We start from the raw sequence: 19160 nt of genomic DNA, 5'->3' as shown, positions 1-19160 counted from the left end.
GTCGCTTTGGAAATTCTAGTAAATATGTTTTCATTGCCACAGCTTGAGCTGCAGATGATGTATATTTTTGCAATCACGCATGCCTCCCATTACATTCTTAAGCCATAATGGAGTCCCTGAATTCACCTCCCAAATTATTGTATGTAGTACTTCTGATCTCTTGATCCACTTCAATATTTGGTCGACTTGAACATGCATGTCTATAATATGGTCTTTTCTATATCCATATACACTCACATAGTACTTAATATATAAGTGTGTGTGTGTATGTGTGAGGCTACGTACGTAATAATAGGAAGGGATACAATGTTTTCCAAATATTCATTTCATTGAATGCAATGATTACATAATGCCTTAGAAATCTGCTATAGGCATATGATATAGCAGGTAATGACTAAATTCTGGTACTGTCGAGAGGTTAGATTTATTTTTGCAATGCATATTTCATTTATATTTATTCCCTTATATTTAATAGCCACTACGTTTTTTGTTTTCTTTAACATAAATTCCACTACTGTCGAAAACTTAGATTTGTTGAAAATCATGGGAAAAAAGCTTTATTCCAAAGCAAATCTATAGTACTCTTTGCTTCCCTATTCTGTTCACGGCATCCGGTCGCTTGAATTCTGTCGATTAACGCTTGTCTTTCTCTTTTGATACATCAAAACTCAATCCTTCACTCAGTTCTTAGTAAGAAGTTTCCTGCAAGTGTATTTCAGATAATTAAAGAGAGATGCCCCAGTCTTTAAGCTAATGTCATTTTATAATTGGTTGAATAAAGTGTCCCAACTCATAGTGATTGACTCTTGGCTTCTATATCAACCATGAGATGAGGAGCCTTGATAGGTTTTGTAGGTCGGGCCTTTGAGAAGGAGCCTTTAATACATTAAGTTTCTTGCAGAGCAGTTTAGGGATGAATTGACTGACCTCTTGATGTGCTGCACTATCAAATATTCTCTGAAACTTTAAAGCACCACATCTTTTTAATGTCACTTGGTTGCAGTACTTTGTCTCATTGCCTTAATTTTGTCATGGAACCAGCTGCAAAAGTTCTCTGGCTGCACTTGCCCCTCTTCAAGCAGTACTATTTGATCGCTGGATGGAACTTAATGTGATTCAGATCCACTCCATTACCATGCCTTCCGGGAGATGCAAGAGGTGGAATTTCTTTCACTACCTACCTTATCAGCAAAAATATAAAATAAAATACCCATAAACTCAGATTTCTGATTCATAATTCTATTAATTCATGTCTCTACATTTCTTTAGATCACGTTCTTCCACACCCAGAAATAAGCCTTCCCTTGGCTAATGAATTATGACAAACATTTTGATCTTTAACTTAAAATATGTGAGGAAAAAGCAATCAAATCCACCATGATGAAATGGATTTATGGCAGCTTACTTGTTGCTTAGCCAAGGGAAGCTCATAATTATGTATGAATTTAATATATATATATATATATATATATGAACAATAGTTATGTAGGATTGACAGAAATTGTGGTGGCGTACAGATTGGTTTTAATGGAGGAGTTCCAAAGTACTGAGGAAGTCTACGTGCAGAATATTTCACACATATATAATGATGATATTGCTGTGTTACACTTCCCATTCGTTGTCAAAGGGGCTTGAAGTCCACAAACTATTTGAGGTATGTTTTCATCTTAGGTCATATACATTTCAGAGGTATTTATAGTATTAGAGTAATATAATAGGAAGGGATACAATGTACCCTAAATATTCATTTCATTGAATGCAACGATTACATAATGCCTTAGAAATCTTCTATAGGCATATGATATAGCAGGTAATGACTAAAAAGGAATAAAAGTTTGTTATAACAAGTTTCTTTTACAAGTAGTGTATATATATATATATATATATATATATATTATATTGCATCCTCTATCTAATATAAGCCTCCTCGATCGTCATTCTTATGTCTTTGGATTTTTGTTGTCCTAATTCCTTCTATATATCTCCAGTATACATGCATGAATAAGTCGCATTTCGCATGTGATTAATTAAATGTTATAATGGTTTTTGTGATCATTTGACTTCTGAAGAGGGAAACAAATCTTAATTAGAAGCCATGAGTACTACTAATTAAGATCATTGAAATGCAGCAATTAATTAAGCTGCTGATCAATGTTGCAAATTAAAATTAGGCTGTTGCATTGTTGCATTTTCAGATTTCTTGATGGATTTTATATATATATATATATATATATATATAAGAGTCGTGCTAACACCACCGACAAATTCTATCGAGAAGGTTAAATGCTTTTAATTTTTTTTTTCATATATTTTTTTATATCTTTAAATATTTTTTTTAAAAAAATCAAGAGTATCATTAAAAAAAATTTACTTAATCACTAAATAAAAAAATTAAAGTATGGAGACAGTTGCTTTGCATGAAATTGGGCACCTTCTTGGACTCGGGCATAGCTCAGTTCAAGGAGCAATCATGGAACCCAGTATCTCTCAAGGAGTGACTAAAGGCTTGCATGCAGATGATATTGCAGGAATTAAAGCCTTATATAATGTTTGAGAAATGTCTAAGAATTTAATGGGAGTAGATTATTATAGAATAAAGCATTTGTTGCTTATAAAATAAACTGTGACGATGATGGAAGTAGGCCATATTGTTTTGGCAAGAAGAGGGATATGGTTTAATAAATTAGCTGTTAAGATTTACGTCTTAAAGCATTAGATTGAATTTTCACTTTATTAATAAAGTCGAATTTAGATAATCGTGAATATCTTATTAATTTGGACAATTGTAACTCCTGAGATGAATTGATGTGCTCAGTTATAATGTATACTAATAATTAGGTGCATGCAGCTAACGATCCACAAAGAAACCCTGCACAAGCATCAAAGAGCTTTAGGAATGGAGTTAGCTCCAGCTTAAATACGTCATCCAGTGCTTCATCTGAAGTAACTTCAGCAACTCAAAAGAAGACTAAGGGAACTAATCCTTTTGATCAAGTGTAATTCTTCCTGCTGACAATGATTTGGTACTAATCATTTGGATGATTGTGATGCTTATTTATTATTAAGGATAAAAGCTCAGTTTGTATATGAGAATACATTAATACACCACCCCATTGTAATACATATGAGTTTGGATTTTGTTGATGGGCTTGGATGGAACTTTATGTATTTATTTTGCATGTTATATTGATTAGCAACTTGAATGAATGAGTTTGGATTATGAATGGTGCATTTAGAAACAACTAAAAACCAGGCAGAGAAAGAAAATAACGCCCAGGCAATTTAAACACGAATTAATTTCAGAGGCGAATTAAGAGCTTTTGGCGGCGATTTTTATATTGCCGCCATAAAATGACACTAAAATTCTCCTAACCCAGCGATGTAGAAATCGCTATTAATATCCAATTCCGGCGATTAAATATTCGCCAAATATATTTATAAAGCAGAATGTACATTACGGCGATAATGTATATTTGAAAACCAATTAGCAGCGAGTCAAACCTCGCGGCATATTTATATTTAGCAGCGATATAAAATTCGCCGTTATATAGAAAGAAGCATATGGCAGCGATAATTTATCGCCGCTTATTAATAAAAAGCAGCGATAAATTATCGCTGCCATATGTAACCATACGGCGATTTTTTTATGACGGCGATTTTTTGGAGTGGCTGGCAAATATATTTGGCAGCGATATTTTTATTTTTCGCAGCGAGGCAAACCTCGCGGCATATTTATATTTAGCAGCGACATAAAATTCGCCGCTATTTAGAAAGAGGCATATAGCGGCGATAATTTATCGCCGCTTATTAATAAAAAGCAGCGATAAATTATCGCTGCCATATGTAACTATACGGCGATTTTTTTATGACGGCGATTTTATGGAGTGGCTGGCAAATATATTTGGCAGCGATATTTTTTTTTTAGCGGCGAAAATAAAACGCTGCTAATAATCTGTCGCAGCGGTTAAGGACAGAATCCTATATGGAATTAGCGGCGATTAGTTTTGTATCCGCGGCGGAAAATAATTCGCCGGTATATTTTTATATAGCGGCGATATTTGGTTTCCGTGGCAGTAGATGTAAAGTGGGGCGTTAATACCGGCGATATTGCAGCGAGATAAAAATCGCTGGGGTATATATTTGCCAACGATTTGTTGTGTATAGCCAGCGATACGAGATCGCTGGTAAAAGTGTTGAACCTTGTAGTGATAACACATTATTAATAGGACTAGGTTTAGTTTACGAATACATATAATATACAGCTGATCTCTCTCATGCATGCATATGTGTGCATAATAGCGACAGTTTCTTTTAACCATGATATGCTGAATCCTTGAATTAGTTTGAGATTTTCATCATGAAATAAGTCAGACCGTACCACAAGAGCAAACTAAATAAAGATTGATGTAAAAACTTGGTGAAGTATATATATTGAGATTTAATCAAATACCATATATATATATATATATATATTTTAGAAAGTTTTGCTGCTGCAGTACTCTTCAACATATTATATAATTGGCTAGCTAGTAACTGATCATGCCTGCATTGCCCAAGACATCAAGGATATTTATATATGACTCGATCGGGTCTAGCACACTACAACAGAGTGGACTTCTTGCTACGAAATATTTTGTATGATTAGCTTAAAATGCATGCTATCTTGCCCAACTTCATCATCTGCGCTTCAAATATTTGGGTACTCAATTTCAATGTATATGTCTGCCAGATATTCAATATCATCATCAAGTTCTCCCCATCTCTGGCTACTTCTGATCTATAACGTTAGTACTGAGGCTTTGTAAATAGTAGTGAGAATGGTATGTAGTGAAATAATAGTAAATAATAGTAAAATAGTATGAGAATATATGAAAATAATTGTGTTCCCAAACAAACCCTCAGCATAGAATAACTTAGCTGGACCGCTTCATCCACCTCGTCCAATTTTATATCAGACAGTGATCAATCATGATCTCCCATCTCCGGTTGACAATCAAAATGGCCATTTTCAATTACAACAAAGAAACTTGGATGGGGTGCAGCTTCAATTACGCAGCCCGCTATATATATATATATGTCGGGAAACCTCTCCAAGTAGGACCCTTCGGACCCACCCCTGCAGAGTAAACACCAGTTCCGTGTACAGCACCCTCGAAAGTTTTCCTACACATAACTGATTGCTGGCTTTTTACCAGGAGGCGTGGTCTCAAATGATTATTTGCACCCATAAAGTGTTGAACCTTGGTCGACCTTGAAGAGAGTGATACCTCAAGATCAAAGCCTTCACCACTTGGGCCAACCCCTTGGGGTTCACGCCACCCACTATATAAAAGTAATCGTCGTTCATCTAATGTTGACAACCAAAAGTGCTGCCCTTTTTAGGGACTTCAAGCAATTGATTATTATTCTCTCCAATGTCCATATAAGTCGCCACAAAGGAAATTGGTTAAATTGGTTATATGATTCGGAGCACTTTCCATTTATGTCCCAATATTATTTCATTCCAAGCTGGCATTCAAATAACTTAGTTCTCCCAATTCCATGCAATGATTAGCAAGAGTTTGATCGTTGACTAATCTCAAGAAATCTGCCAAAGATTTCCATTGTACAAGTTCATAAAATGCGTATTGGGGTAGATACTCATTGAGATAATTGGCAGAAGAATATTGTTGTTGTAAAAGTTGCTGATCATAACACGCGTGCAAATTGGCTACCAACTAAACTGTTGTATGAGGTAGATGTAGAAGCCCTAGAATAATTGGCCACATGATTATGGTATTGTAGAGACTAACACTTGATTATGGTATTGTAGAGACTATATAAAATGCATCGTGATGGTGATCAAGCTTTAAATTGTTTAGTAGTGTAGAAGTTAGGGTCCCATGTTGATTCCAAGCACAATATCCAACAATGAATTGGGTGCATTAATATTATTGTATGAAGAATTAAGTACTTCATATTCGGATGTGCCACGATGATCTGCAATTGGCTCTACTTCATCTTCATCATTATTAGAAGTTACGTAAAGTTTCTACATGACCCTCCTTATTATTCCTCTCCCTATGATTACTCTTTACTTTATTAGTCGTACACAAAACCACGTCATCCAATTGTCAAAAAATATAATTGAACAAAATTAAAAAGAAAAAATTTGCAGAAAAACATGAAGCAAAATTAACTAACTAATCCATACCTTCTTCTCCCCTTTATTATTTGGAGGAGCAAATTCTCTTATGTGTATTCATGCATCTCCAAATTTTTTTTCTCCCCTTTTGGATGCTTCCCTCTATAGTAATCAAGTGACTTTTTTCTTGCTCTAACACCATGAGTTTCACATATTTTATCTTTGTTGGTTGGTTTCCAGCATCCATTGGCAGCATCTCGATTTGGCCAAAATCTGTATGGGTACTTACGATCCCTTGAGATGTAAAAGAACCACTTGTCCTCTCTAGGTAAGGTGTGCTCCCTAGCATATATACATATAGATGATATATTCAATCATATGTAAAAAGAAGAAGAAGAAGAAGAAGAAGTAGTAGAAAAGGAAAGAACAAGAAAAAGAAAAAGTAATAGATAATGACAACAGTAGAGAAGTAATCCTTACGGCCAAGGATGAGGTCCTCAGGATGGTATCGATAAAGATTAATCATGCATATGCAATGAGAATGTGCGCTCTAGCTAAAGGTCTTTGTCACCAAGTAGTATAGAATCAGCTTTTCATCACTTAGGCAAAAAGGCCAACCTACCAGAAAAGATTGCTTAAGAGTGGCAGAAGAAATATGCGAATCATAGTAGTTGGGAGTTACAACTTGAGGTTGGAAGCAAAGCGTTCCTAAAAGTTGCACCGATGAAGGGAATAATGAGATTTGGAAAGAAATACAAGTTAAGTCCAAGATATTTAGGCCCTTTCAATGTGCCGGAGAGGGTTAGAGCGGTAGAATACTGGTCAGCTCTTCAGCAACAATTGTCAATCATGATGTTTTCTATATCTTTATACTTCAGAAGTATGTATTGGACCTTACGCATGTATTAGAGTACGAGCCCCTCCAAGTTCACAAAGACCTCACCTACAAGGAAAGGATTCTCGCACAAAAGGGTTAGGGCACTTCGCAATAAGACCATTCTGTTGGTCAAGGTGTTATGGAGCACGGAGAATGAGGGCCCCTGAGATCAAGAGGAAGACATGAGGACAGAGTACCCATACTTGTTTGATTGAGGTACGTTTCATCTTGAGGACGAGATTTCTTTAAAGGAAGGAGATTTGCAACTCGTGGGTCCTAAATTAGGAATTTAGAATTATAATTAGCATTATTATTATTATAAATCTATTTTTAAGAATATGATTTTATTGAATTGGAACTTTCAGTTTCCGCTCTCCATGCTCTGTATCTTATATTTCCAAATTTGGAAACTTGCCTAATTTATAGCCGACGGGATTTACACACATCAAAACCCTCACTTATATATATATATATATAAATATATATATAAATATATATATATAAATATATATATAAATATATATTCCCCACAATATTCCTCCCTCATGCCAATAAAATCCTTGCGGCGAGACCCCCAATGTGAAATCGACTTCAATTAGTCGAAAACAGCCAGTTGACATCTAGAAGACGCCGATCAGCAAGTCCTTATCTCTCTCCTACATTGGTTACTCACGCTCTCCCTCGACTCCGTTGTTTCTTAACCATTCTATAGAAAAAGTATGACTGAATCTATGAAGGGAATCAATTCCAAAATTATTTAGAGATGATAAAATACCATTGATAATTAGAGAATAATAAACAAGAGTTTGCACCAATAAAGAACAATCACATGAATCAAAAATAAATTGAAAATACCTATGGTGTGGCTGTTGGAATAATTAATTTTAGTTGCTAAACGCTAGTAATCCTTATTTCTATCCTTGTAATTTTAGTTGTTAAATCGCATTTAAAACTAGTTCTTTCTTCTTGATAATTAAACATTTTCCTTTAGTTCTTTTGTTCTTTTTGTGTTTCTTTAATCTGTTTTCCTGAGAAATCGACATTTCTTTTTCCACGACCACGCATGGAGGAGGTTGTATAGCATTGTTGTAGCCTCGGTTCAACCACCCACCATTGCATTGCTCTTCTCTCGGTAAGCCCACGCTGACCTCATTATGTCTTTTCTCCACAGTTTTCTCAGCCTAACAAAGTCAAACTGTTTTCCTGCTCCATCTCGAAGCTTTTGCCACCTCCACTCTTGGCCAACCATCAGCCCCGTCGCACAGTTTCCTTCTCTCAGTTAGTCCCAAACCCTCTATCACTCAATTAGTTTTTCTTTCATAGATGAAGTTCCCTATTATATAAAATGCTTTGAGGGTTTAATTATCTTGTTGCCCTTAGTATGTAGCCCATGACAGAAAATGTTTTGGACTTGGGGCTAGGTTTAATGTTTACATTGGACATGTGTTTTGAGTGGGTTTATGTTCGGTGCATATTAAGTTAGACATGTATTTTACGTTGGATTTGGCTAATCTACATGGGCACAGCTTTACTTGGGCAAATATTAGCTCATAAACATTATTTTTACAGGAAGTAATTACAGGTCTAAATTATATTACCAAGTTTTAAACTATGATTAGATTATAATAATAGTTTACGAGGATTTGAATTTTAAGTAAGCAAGTTTACTTATCAAAACAAATTTATGTTATTTAGTTTGCCAGATTTTGATAAAAAGACAATTACTCTATTATAGTTCTAGTTAGAAAATAAACAAATATGTTATGAATAATTAGATAATATTAGTATTTATTAATTTTAGTATATAATAGTATTTCCTAATTTTCTAGAAACATTAGTGACGATTAATATTTCGTATAGGTAACAAATTGCGAAGTGAGATTTTAGAAGTAACGTTACAAGGTAAGTAACATGATCATAACCTTCATGTGTACTGTAACTATTCTATATTGCATGGAAAATGCGTTGTTTACCTATGTTATCTACAACCAATTCAAGGTTAGCCTCTCTTTATGAACCCTAAATGAACTATAACAATGTACTTGTGGATGCACTTGTGTATGCTATGCTGAATTGTATGTATGTTATGTAATGTTTATGTTATATTATGTAATGCTTATGTCATGTTATGTTATGTTATGTAATGTTTATGTTATGTTATGTAATGTAATACTCATATTAATATACCATGCATATGAGTATGACACGCCAAAAAAATTTATGAATTCAACATGTTCACATGCATTATGATAAAATAAGATAAGATAAGAAAGAAGTCATGTGAATGATAAGTAAGCTTTAAAGATTGGCCTTATGTTATGGGTGGATGTGCAACCACAGACCTAAGTGTGGTCTACCACATGTTATGCTAGGATGTATGTAGTGATACAAACCTAATTGTGCTTCACCATATGCTATGCTATGATATATGTATGTGGAGATACGGACCTAAGCATGATCCACCATACATTATGTTATGATATATGTGGTGCTACGGACCTAAGCATGATACACCATATGTTATGCTACGATTTATACGATCAACGTCAATTGTACCGATGCACATATGTTATGATGGCCACTAAGTAAGTGAAAGACAAGATGAATAAGTCATGCATGAATCATATGAAATGCATGAAGTCAATCACTCATTCATCCATGTCACATGTATTGCCATGATGATTTCTTGAATTCCTCCTAAGTTATTGATGAATGATCTATATGCTATATGTATGTATGACTATGCATGAAAGTTTTCAAAGTCAAGTCTAATGTCAAGCTAATTAGTACGTTACAGTATGATGTGCAACTATTGAGTTTTCGACTCATTTATTTGTTATTTTTATGTTTTAATGTTCCAAATGATGATGATGTGGGCACAAAGCAGAAGTGCTAGATTATTCTTCCAAAGACTTAGACCTTGAATTAGTGTTATTGCCACGTAGGTTTAGTTATACTTAGACATTTGAATAAGTATTAATGTCACATAGACTAGTTTATGTTACTTTATTATGTTTTAGCTTTAATATTATAAAACATGTTATGCTAAGTAAGTTTTATGATTCAATAAATGGGGTATTTTTTTATGATGTCGAATCTTTTTACTGGGCATAATGCTTCGAATGCACCTAGCCAGAAGGCCAGGTGTTACACTAAGCTAATATGATAATTATCATATTTACACTAAGCTAATATGATAATTAAATAAACACGCGCCGCTATATGTATATATAAATACATGCTTATAGCCTTATACATACCCTCTTTTGCTAATTAAAATGCAGCCATTCATGAATCATGCATGTGCTTGATTATATAGTTGGTTTTCCTTTTTCAATATTAAAATGTCGCTCGTTAGATGCATTTATTATATGCTTATAATTGTATTCTAATTATCATTAAATCGCAATCTTTATTTAATCAACGATCGCAAAAAACGCCATGGTACGTACGTAGTAGCTAGATAACATATATATGGCGGTACTGTTTTACTTTTAATAAACTACTGCATGCAGCTATATAAATATATATATATATATATATATCATGAAGGTTAGCTACTATATATATTTTCTCTCCTTAATTTTAGTGGTGGGAATTTCCATACACAACAATATAATTTATAGCCAATGGAGGGTCAGTACTATAAATATCTCACATATAAAAACACAATTAATTTAGGAATTTACACCCATATATATAACAAATATGCGCTTAATATAATTGGAAAATTAGATCATTCAGAACGATTCTTGAAGGCAACAGGAATATAAATTGATCTAATTATTAGTTTTATTTTGATTTTCATACAAAATAATATCATATAGTATCATATCAATTTAAAATTCCAGACATGAATTAAATATTTGGATGGTTGATCTCTCCAGCTTGATGCATACGAAAATTAGTTAAGAACATAGACTATTAGAACAGCAAGTAGAATTATAATTTCCACACACAAAACATATGTCCATGTAAATTATATATAGTCAATGCATGTCTGAATTACGAGAATACTAAAAGGTCACCAACATAATGTACGTACGTACAATGATTCAATTGGTGGGTTAGCTTTGACGCTACAGTAGTAACCTAAAAGGACAAGTTGGTTTCATTGATCTGGACCACACACATGCAGTGTCCGCTTCGGAAAATGCGCAGAGTGTTCGAACATGGGCACTGGACCATCATTTTTGCAACCCAGAATTAAATGTAAACCCCACAATCGCCATCTTGGTCAGTTGTGAAATCGAGGAAAAATGTAAAAAGATTGATGCAGAGACAGACATGCTGTAGTACCCATATATGATCTATAGCTTCAGATTCAGATCATTTCTGGCCGAAATAAGCTGATCATCTTTCAGTTCCACAATATTTCATGATTGGAGTACTACCCAAAGGTTGTGTGTTATTATCAAACAACGAAATGGTCGGACAGTAGTCCACATGCATATGATCATTGTAATCTCAGGTTGGTCAAAGAACAAGAAAAGCAAACCAACAAAAGTAGCCAGCAGTTAGGTTTGTTACTGAGAGAAAAAAAAAAAGATAAAGAAGGAAACTCGAAAGAAAAGCAAACAAAGAAAGAAATGTAGAATTATCCTGTTCTCGCTCCATCTATGTTAGACGGAGAAAAGGAAGAAGCAACAACGACAAATGAAAAAAAAAGGGGAAAAACAAAAGAATTTGACGAGTCTGTAAATTAACCATCGCCATCATCATCAATATCTTCAACATCATCGTCGTGAAAAGTTATGGTAATAAAAGATCTTGACCGTCTGTGTTTTTTTTTTTTTTTTTTTCTTTTTCATCTCGTGAAGTCATGAACAAGACTTGGCCTGTCTGTGACGTTGAGACGCCAAGAAAGGAAGGGAGGAATGCCTGTATCGGAATCTCGGTCGTTGTCTTCGATGAACCGGAACTCGTTGCCAATGGCAGGAGCGAAGCAAGGCATTTTCTGGGTCTGTGAGTGAGCATACCACGAATTGTTGTGGTGGCTGAACATGTGTTCCGGCTCCATAGGTCCTCCCGAGGAACCGCCATTGTTAGTGGCGGTTGATGCCGCAGATGTGGCTCTCCTCTCTTCCTTCTTGAATCGAATCCCACAAGCATTGCATAGGGACTGCATTTCATAAACAAATATTCTTCAGAAAACCTATTAATTAATGCGGAAAATTGGAAACGGCTCAGAACCAGTAGACAATAAAGCGAAGTCAATGATCACTAGCACGAAGAAATAGTTGTTTGCTACAAGCAAGAAATTACAAAGTGATGTATATATAGCGAGAGGCACCTTTGGGCCTCTTGGACCGTTCCTCCAAAGGGGTGTGGAAGTTGTGTCACAGTTGGCACAGCGACGAGCGAGGAGAGGGTCATTGGCAGAGTTGTGGTTGCTGCCATTATTGCCTCCACGGCTAGTCTTGTGTGTTTGCGGCGCCGATGGTGTATGCTTTGTCTGCAACATGTCCCAGCAAAAGTTGGACACTGAGGAAGAAGAGCGCCGTCGCTTTTCGTGATCATCTTCGGTGAGACGAGTGGATGGGGTTCCTAAAGAGAGGGTGCAATCCACAGAAGGAGAAGACGATGAAGTGAAGGAATACATTTCGGATTCATCATATGGCCTGTATTGGTTGGGGTTGGAGAAGAGCATGGAGAAGGAATTACTTTGGCTGTGAAACAGACCACACGAACACTGTCCCCCCATGTTTCCCCCCTGAGAGCTGCAGCAGTGATGCATGATCACTAACTTATTTTCTCTCTATGATCTCTATCTGTTAACTTGATCAAAATCCCTCAAATCCAAAACTATATATTTAAGGAAAGCTCAAATGGGTTTCTTTGAACGCAAGCAAAGGTATTATAAGATGAGCAACAAAGACAGAAGCTAGCTAGTATTAGGGGAGGAGGGAGGGGGGGATCGATGGCAATGATCATGCACTATGGGAATACCGAGTTTATAGCTGAAGGGGTTTGCGCAAGAAGTACAAACCAAATAGTATAGTGATGCGAGCGATCCAGGTGTAATAATAATGTGTTTGAAAAAACTTTGATGCGAAAGCTTGAATGGTACGAGAGAGGGGCTGGGAAGTGAGGAAGGGTCGTTGTCTGGTAGCTTTATAAGCCTATTAATAAAATGGCGAAATGCCAGTCAGCACTCTGCAGTCCACCGTTGTCGTGAAATGCAAATAGAGGGGTATACTTAAGTATAGAGTACAGTGAGAGAGAGAAAGTGGGGAAGGGAGGGTTATAAAGAAGAGAGACAGAGAGGGACCCAATCTGCATGTTGTGGAGAGAGAAAGTGTTTTAGATAGAGAAAGCGAAAGAATGAATCATCTGGTCAGTGGAGAGATCAGTCAGTGTGAATTTGTGTTAAGCTCTCATATCTCTCTCTCTCTCTCTCTCTCTCTCTCTGTGGAATTCTTTCTATAGCGCAGAGAAAGGTAAGGAAGAAGGGGGCCAGTGGGGGATGTGGGCGCTCGTAACAAAGTGGGGTTTGAGACACAAAAGGGGTTTGGGGGGGGGAGTAGTCAAAAGAGCCCACGTGACTAGCGGGAACAGTCTTCCATGGATCTGCCTTCTCCGATCACGAGGCCTAATGAGAGAGTCTCAACCCCCAATACATCAAAAACCTCTGTCCGTATCCGTATCTCTGCCTGACCCCTCTGTTCTGTCGCTGCATGCCACCCTCCCAAGGAAAATGGAATAGTCCTCTCCTCTCCCCTCCTCCACGCGCCCACTACTTCTCAAACGCGTCTCACGCACTCTCTGATCCCAATGTCACGTATACTCCTGTCCTCTCTCTGTGTATTACTTTATCTCTAGTTTATTTTTATAGATAAGAGGAGCTGAAATAAAAAATAAAATATTATTAAAATATATATTTTTAATAATAATTTTATTTTAAAATTTTAAAAAATTAAATTATTTATTTTATTTTATATAAAAATTTAAAAAAATTATAATAATTAATTAGATAAGATAAGATGAGAATAATTGTGAAAATAAACGACACACTAATATTTCATAGCCCCAATAAGGGGAATACATGTAATTTTTTTAATAAAATATGCCTACGCAAACAGTTTAGTTTTCAAGACAAGTAATACTAATATTAAAAATAAAAGGAATAAACATACTTATATAGATTGTATCCATATCGCTCTCTTTTATTGTTTTAAAAATAGACATTATAAGTGATATCTGAGCAAGAGGTTGTGAGTTTGAGTTGTAATATTAATGTATGATCATGAGATAGAGAGATTAATTGTTGATTAGGTGTATCCATAATCTCCATGCATCTTTATCATGACTACTACTCCAAAAAAATGCATGTGTGGATCGATCTTTGTACGTAGGTTGATCGAAATCAGTAAACTTAATGCTTGGGCTAAGCTCAATATTCCCATGCATGCATGCAGGCAGCCATATGTACTGAATGGGAAGAGTAAAGTGGGAATGAAAGTAAAAGAAATGGGAGATGAGTAAAGTAGTCATCTTGACGCGCTAGCTTTTGGAGGGTAGGTAGTCATGTAATGGCAATGATTTCATGTGTGACGCTCAAGTATTTTCTCACAACAGAACAATGACCAGTGCTGATATGTTATAGAGAGCACATCCCCCCAACTCCGTAAGTTGTTATAGGGAGTCCAATCGGTCAAAATCTCGAAGGAACAACAACAAGAACAACAGCCAGTTTTGAGATTATTTCCAGCAGTATCCGTACCGTGGGAATCACGTGAACCGAACAAAGCCAATTTGGTCATGATAATCACCTCAAGTCCCGAATCCGATAGCCATCACAACATTTCTACCTTTTGGTGGGTAGTAGCAGTACTGGGAATAGTAGAAGATCCGGAGATTTTGATCAGAGAGAAAATGAAAAAAAAAAGCTAAAGAGAGTGAGAGAGAGATATTAAAGTATCCCAAATGTGATACTCTGCAATCATCAAAGCAACATCTGTTTCTTCTTCTTGGCTTAGCGTGAGAGAGGAAGATCTCTTGGGTCAAAGATACAAACTCTCAAAAGAAAAAGGGTCTAAGAATTTAGAAAAATAAGAAAAAAATAAACTAGAAACAGTACAAAATAAATAAAAGAATAGAAAATAAAAGGATGACCCACATCCATCATGGCCAAGTCCGAACAAACTCCTCTGGACTATCGACCCCATTCGATCAAAAGATTCAAAAAAACATATAGGGAGAGAGAGAGAGAGAGAGAGAGAGAGAGAGAATCCGATCGTCTAGAGATTGGTGAGCCACACAGTTCGACAACCGGGACGACCACCGCTTTCCAAAAGATGCTCTCTATTCGTTTTGTAAACTACGAGATAGAGCTTAGCAAACTACGATTAGCCCAAGACAACACTAGCGTTTACGTTGTCATTTACACATGCACTTGCTTCGCGTGCATAGATCCCTACGCGACCACATTCCACGTGAGTCTTACCCTCCCCATGATACACGTACTAGTACCGATCGCTAGCTTAATTCTGGCCTCACTCATGGGTACGTTGTTTGAGGAGATAGCATGCATGGTATTGGTGCAGGTTTTTAAGTCGTTGTAGTACTCCTCTCGATCTCTCATGCTCTAATGCCAATAAATTCAGTACTTAATGAGGATCTGTTTATACTCTTTTTAATGAAACTCTGGGATTTGCTTAATCCTCCTCCAAACCAACGAAAATAATTAGACGCTCCGGCCTTAATCATGATGTTATGTGGCTCGTTGGATTTGGTGGGACCCGGCCAGTTGGTTTTTTGGTTCACACTTTTCCAAGGCTTAAGCAGAATATCGATCGTATCTGCTGCTGCATAGCTAAAACCGATGGGATTAAATAAATGCACAACATGCAATTATTATATTATCGTTAATCTAAGTGCCACGTGGGCTTCGTGGGGTGAAGATTTTCCTTTGCATGCATGCATGCATGCAAATGTGTTTATAAACAAGCCCTAGACGGACGGGCATAAGAATTTATTAATGAGCTTTGGTAGACAAAACAATTACTACATTCCTCAAAAGCAACGAGATACAACTGGAATGTTTGTCTATGTCTGTTTCTTTCTCAATTACATATTTTCTTTCTCTTTTTTATATTTGGCTAGCTGATCTGGGATTGGTCTAGTGATTTTGTTGTTGACCGAGATTTGTCTAAAGTTGCAGTATTTAAGTGCTGTAGAGATAAAGAAAAAGCGAAATCAGAGATCACTTCATGTGGACCAGCGTTTTGGAAAAGGGGTTGTAGGACTAGAAGCCTCTACTAAGCCGTATTTTGAAAGTTCAAGTTTTTTTTTGTCAGTGTGATGACCTAAGGGACACTGTACACCCCCTAATTGTCTCCTCTAAGGAGGTCTAAGTGTCTTACTACTTTAGGCCAAGTAATTAAACTCTCTCTCTCTCTCTCTCTCTCTCTCTCTCTCTCTCTCTCTCTCTCTCTCTCTCTCTCTCTCTCTCTCTCTCTCTCTCTCATTTCTGAATTCTAACGTTGTTATGAAATAGTCATCATTCTAAACAAATTTGGTTCTGTTTCCTTGTTAATTATGTTCAAGATAAATGGCATCCTTTCGATGTGATTATATCTCTCAATATATATATGAAAAATGTTAAATATATTTACAAAAATTTTATAAAAACTTACATTTTCACGTGTCAGTTAATTTCCACGTGTCAGTTATTACTAGGTTAAAAATTATAAAATTTGGTATTCAAAATTTGAATTTAAAAAAAAATTAACAAAATGAATCTTACAAATAAAAATATAAATAAAACTATAATTACATATAACTGTTATATAAGCAATATATATATATATATAGACAATTACTTGATCAGCATGCGCCAAAAAGTACGTACGTAGCTAGGTACCATGCACCTTGCATGAACTCTATGTATATATCGTACCAGCTTGTATTCTGCATGAGAGCATTTATGAAGCGATAAAGGCTAATTACGGTCCTTGATCAGCCTCCAGATGATATATAGGCCGTAAATATAGCTATGCAGTACAGTGATCAGGAATTAACCAGTTAGCTAGCTTGGGTTCAGCTACGTACGTATGTACCGGCCTTTAGCCACCATTTCAATCCATCATGTGCAACTCCTAAAAAGCTACGTGCATGCATATGAGATATTCTATCCAACGTACGTACGCTAGCTTTGTATAACTATATAACATCTCGAGCTAGCTTTCATTAATTTTCCTTGGTAGTACTTTTTGGTCTCCTCTGATAAAGAATGCATGTGTGTACGTATTTTCCTTTTTCTTTAACAAGTTATAAAACACATCCTAGATAGCTGATAATTTCATTAAAGATGATCAAGAAGTAGTAGTAAAGTTAACTCACCGACATGCAGGTTTGCCCTAAAGTGGGGATAAGTAGTGTCGTACAATCTCTCAATCATTGTCTCGGATCTATGATCTCTCCTTTTCTTAATTTCCTGTACCTTCGAATCTAGATCTTTAGCCATGCATGACGCATCCAAGATCATTGATTAATAAGGGGTAGACTAATATCTGCGAGCAATACCTTCACCATTGATCATGAAAATAAGTAAAAATAAAATTTGAAAGAGACTTCTATATTTCTGAATGGATGTTATATATGTATAGTAAGATGACCTATTTATATGAAAAGATGCCAAATAATGAAATAGGAAAGTAAATAAATATAAGATCTGCTAATCAAGATAGTATTTTAGTCGAAGTAGTATTCATCAACATCCTCCCTCAAATGGTGAAACCAACTTGAATTTGGAAACAAAATCATCTCGAAGTCAACCATGTGGATGAGATTTCGTGAAAATGTTAGCAAGCTGGTGTTTAGAGGAGATGAAGCAAAGAAGCAAGATGCCTTGCTTAAGAAGATGCCTAATGAAGTGACAAATCTGGATATGTTTAGTACATTCATGAAAAACGTCATTATGAGCATTTGTATGGCGCTTTGATTTTCACAACAAATGGGAGAACAAATTGTTTAAGGACACTCATATCTGCCACAAGCCAATGTAACCATGCATACAAGCTCAGATGTAGTGTCAGCAATAACATGATACTCAGATTATGTACTAGAGCGAGCAACAACAAGTTGTTTCTTACTACATCAAAAAATTAGAGAAGTCCCTAGTAATTAGAAGTAATAACCGATGGTAGATCGACGATCAGTAGGATCTTCAGCCCAATTAGCATCAGAATAAGCTCGAAGCTCAAGAGATGAGTGTAAAGAAAAATGAAGTCCAAGAAACAAAGTTCCCTTGATGTAATGCAAGATAAGAAGAATGACAACATAGTGGGTAGTTCAAGGAATACTCATAAATTGGTTAGCCAAATGTACCGCATAGAAAATATATGGTTGTGTGACGGTGAGATAAATAAGATTACCCCAACTGCCTATAAGGAGTCGCATTAGAAAGAGGAATGCCATCGGTGGCAAGAAGCTTGACATTGGTCTCGATGATTGTTGACAGTCTTGCTGTCAGTCAAACCAGTCTGGGAAAGCAAATCAAAAAAATATTTAGATTGAGAGATGTAACAATCATCTATGCCAGAAGTAACCTCAATTCCAAGAAAGTAGTTGAGTTTGCTCAAGTCCTTTATCTTGAAATTTTGACTTATAAAGGTTTGAAGACTTTGTTTCCCATAAATGTCATATCCGGTGATCATCATGTCGTCAACATATAGAATGATGATAATAATATATACATCAATTGTCCATAGAAACTATGTAAAGTCATATAAGCGGGAAACAAACCCTTGCTGGGTGACCATATAACTGAATTTGGCAAACCACGCACGAGGAGCTTGCTTGATACCATAAAGTGCACAACAAAGGCGGCAGACTTTGTGAGGAGGATGCTCATAGCCAGTGGAGGTTGCGTATATATACTTCTTCAACTAGATCATCAGTCAAAAACTCATTCTTGATATCTAATTGAAATCATTGTGATCGATGAACTACACTAACTACAAGCAAAGACATAACAAAAGTAAGTCTTGCAACAGCTTCAAAATCTTCCTCCTAGTCAATATTGGATTCTACGGAAAAATCATTGGCAATGAGGTGAGCCTTGTATCGCTCCATTGGTCCATCTGCACGAGCCTTAATTTTATATACCTACTTGCACCCAACTGCAAATTTTTCAAGAGGCAAATCAATTAGGTC

General features: G+C 36.0%; 1 protein-coding gene across 1 annotated transcript; it reads right to left on the bottom strand.

The window, feature by feature from the left end:
• Nucleotides 1-11495: 11495 nt before the first annotated feature.
• On the bottom strand, nt 11496-13139 carry LOC108997534 (GATA transcription factor 19-like). The gene is made up of 2 exons (XM_018973848.2): nt 12295-13139; nt 11496-12123 (listed from the first exon to the last, which is right to left on the bottom strand). Exons 1-2 carry the CDS (start codon nt 12736-12738, stop codon nt 11809-11811), a joined length of 759 nt encoding a protein of 252 aa, XP_018829393.1. The 5' UTR covers nt 12739-13139; the 3' UTR covers nt 11496-11808.
• Between the last annotated feature and the right edge of the window lie 6021 nt (nt 13140-19160).

The sequence above is a fragment of the Juglans regia genome, chromosome 12 (genome assembly GCF_001411555.2).
Source record: "Juglans regia cultivar Chandler chromosome 12, Walnut 2.0, whole genome shotgun sequence".
Lineage (NCBI taxonomy): Eukaryota > Viridiplantae > Streptophyta > Magnoliopsida > Fagales > Juglandaceae > Juglans > Juglans regia.
This window is presented reverse-complemented; position numbering and strand designations above follow the sequence as displayed.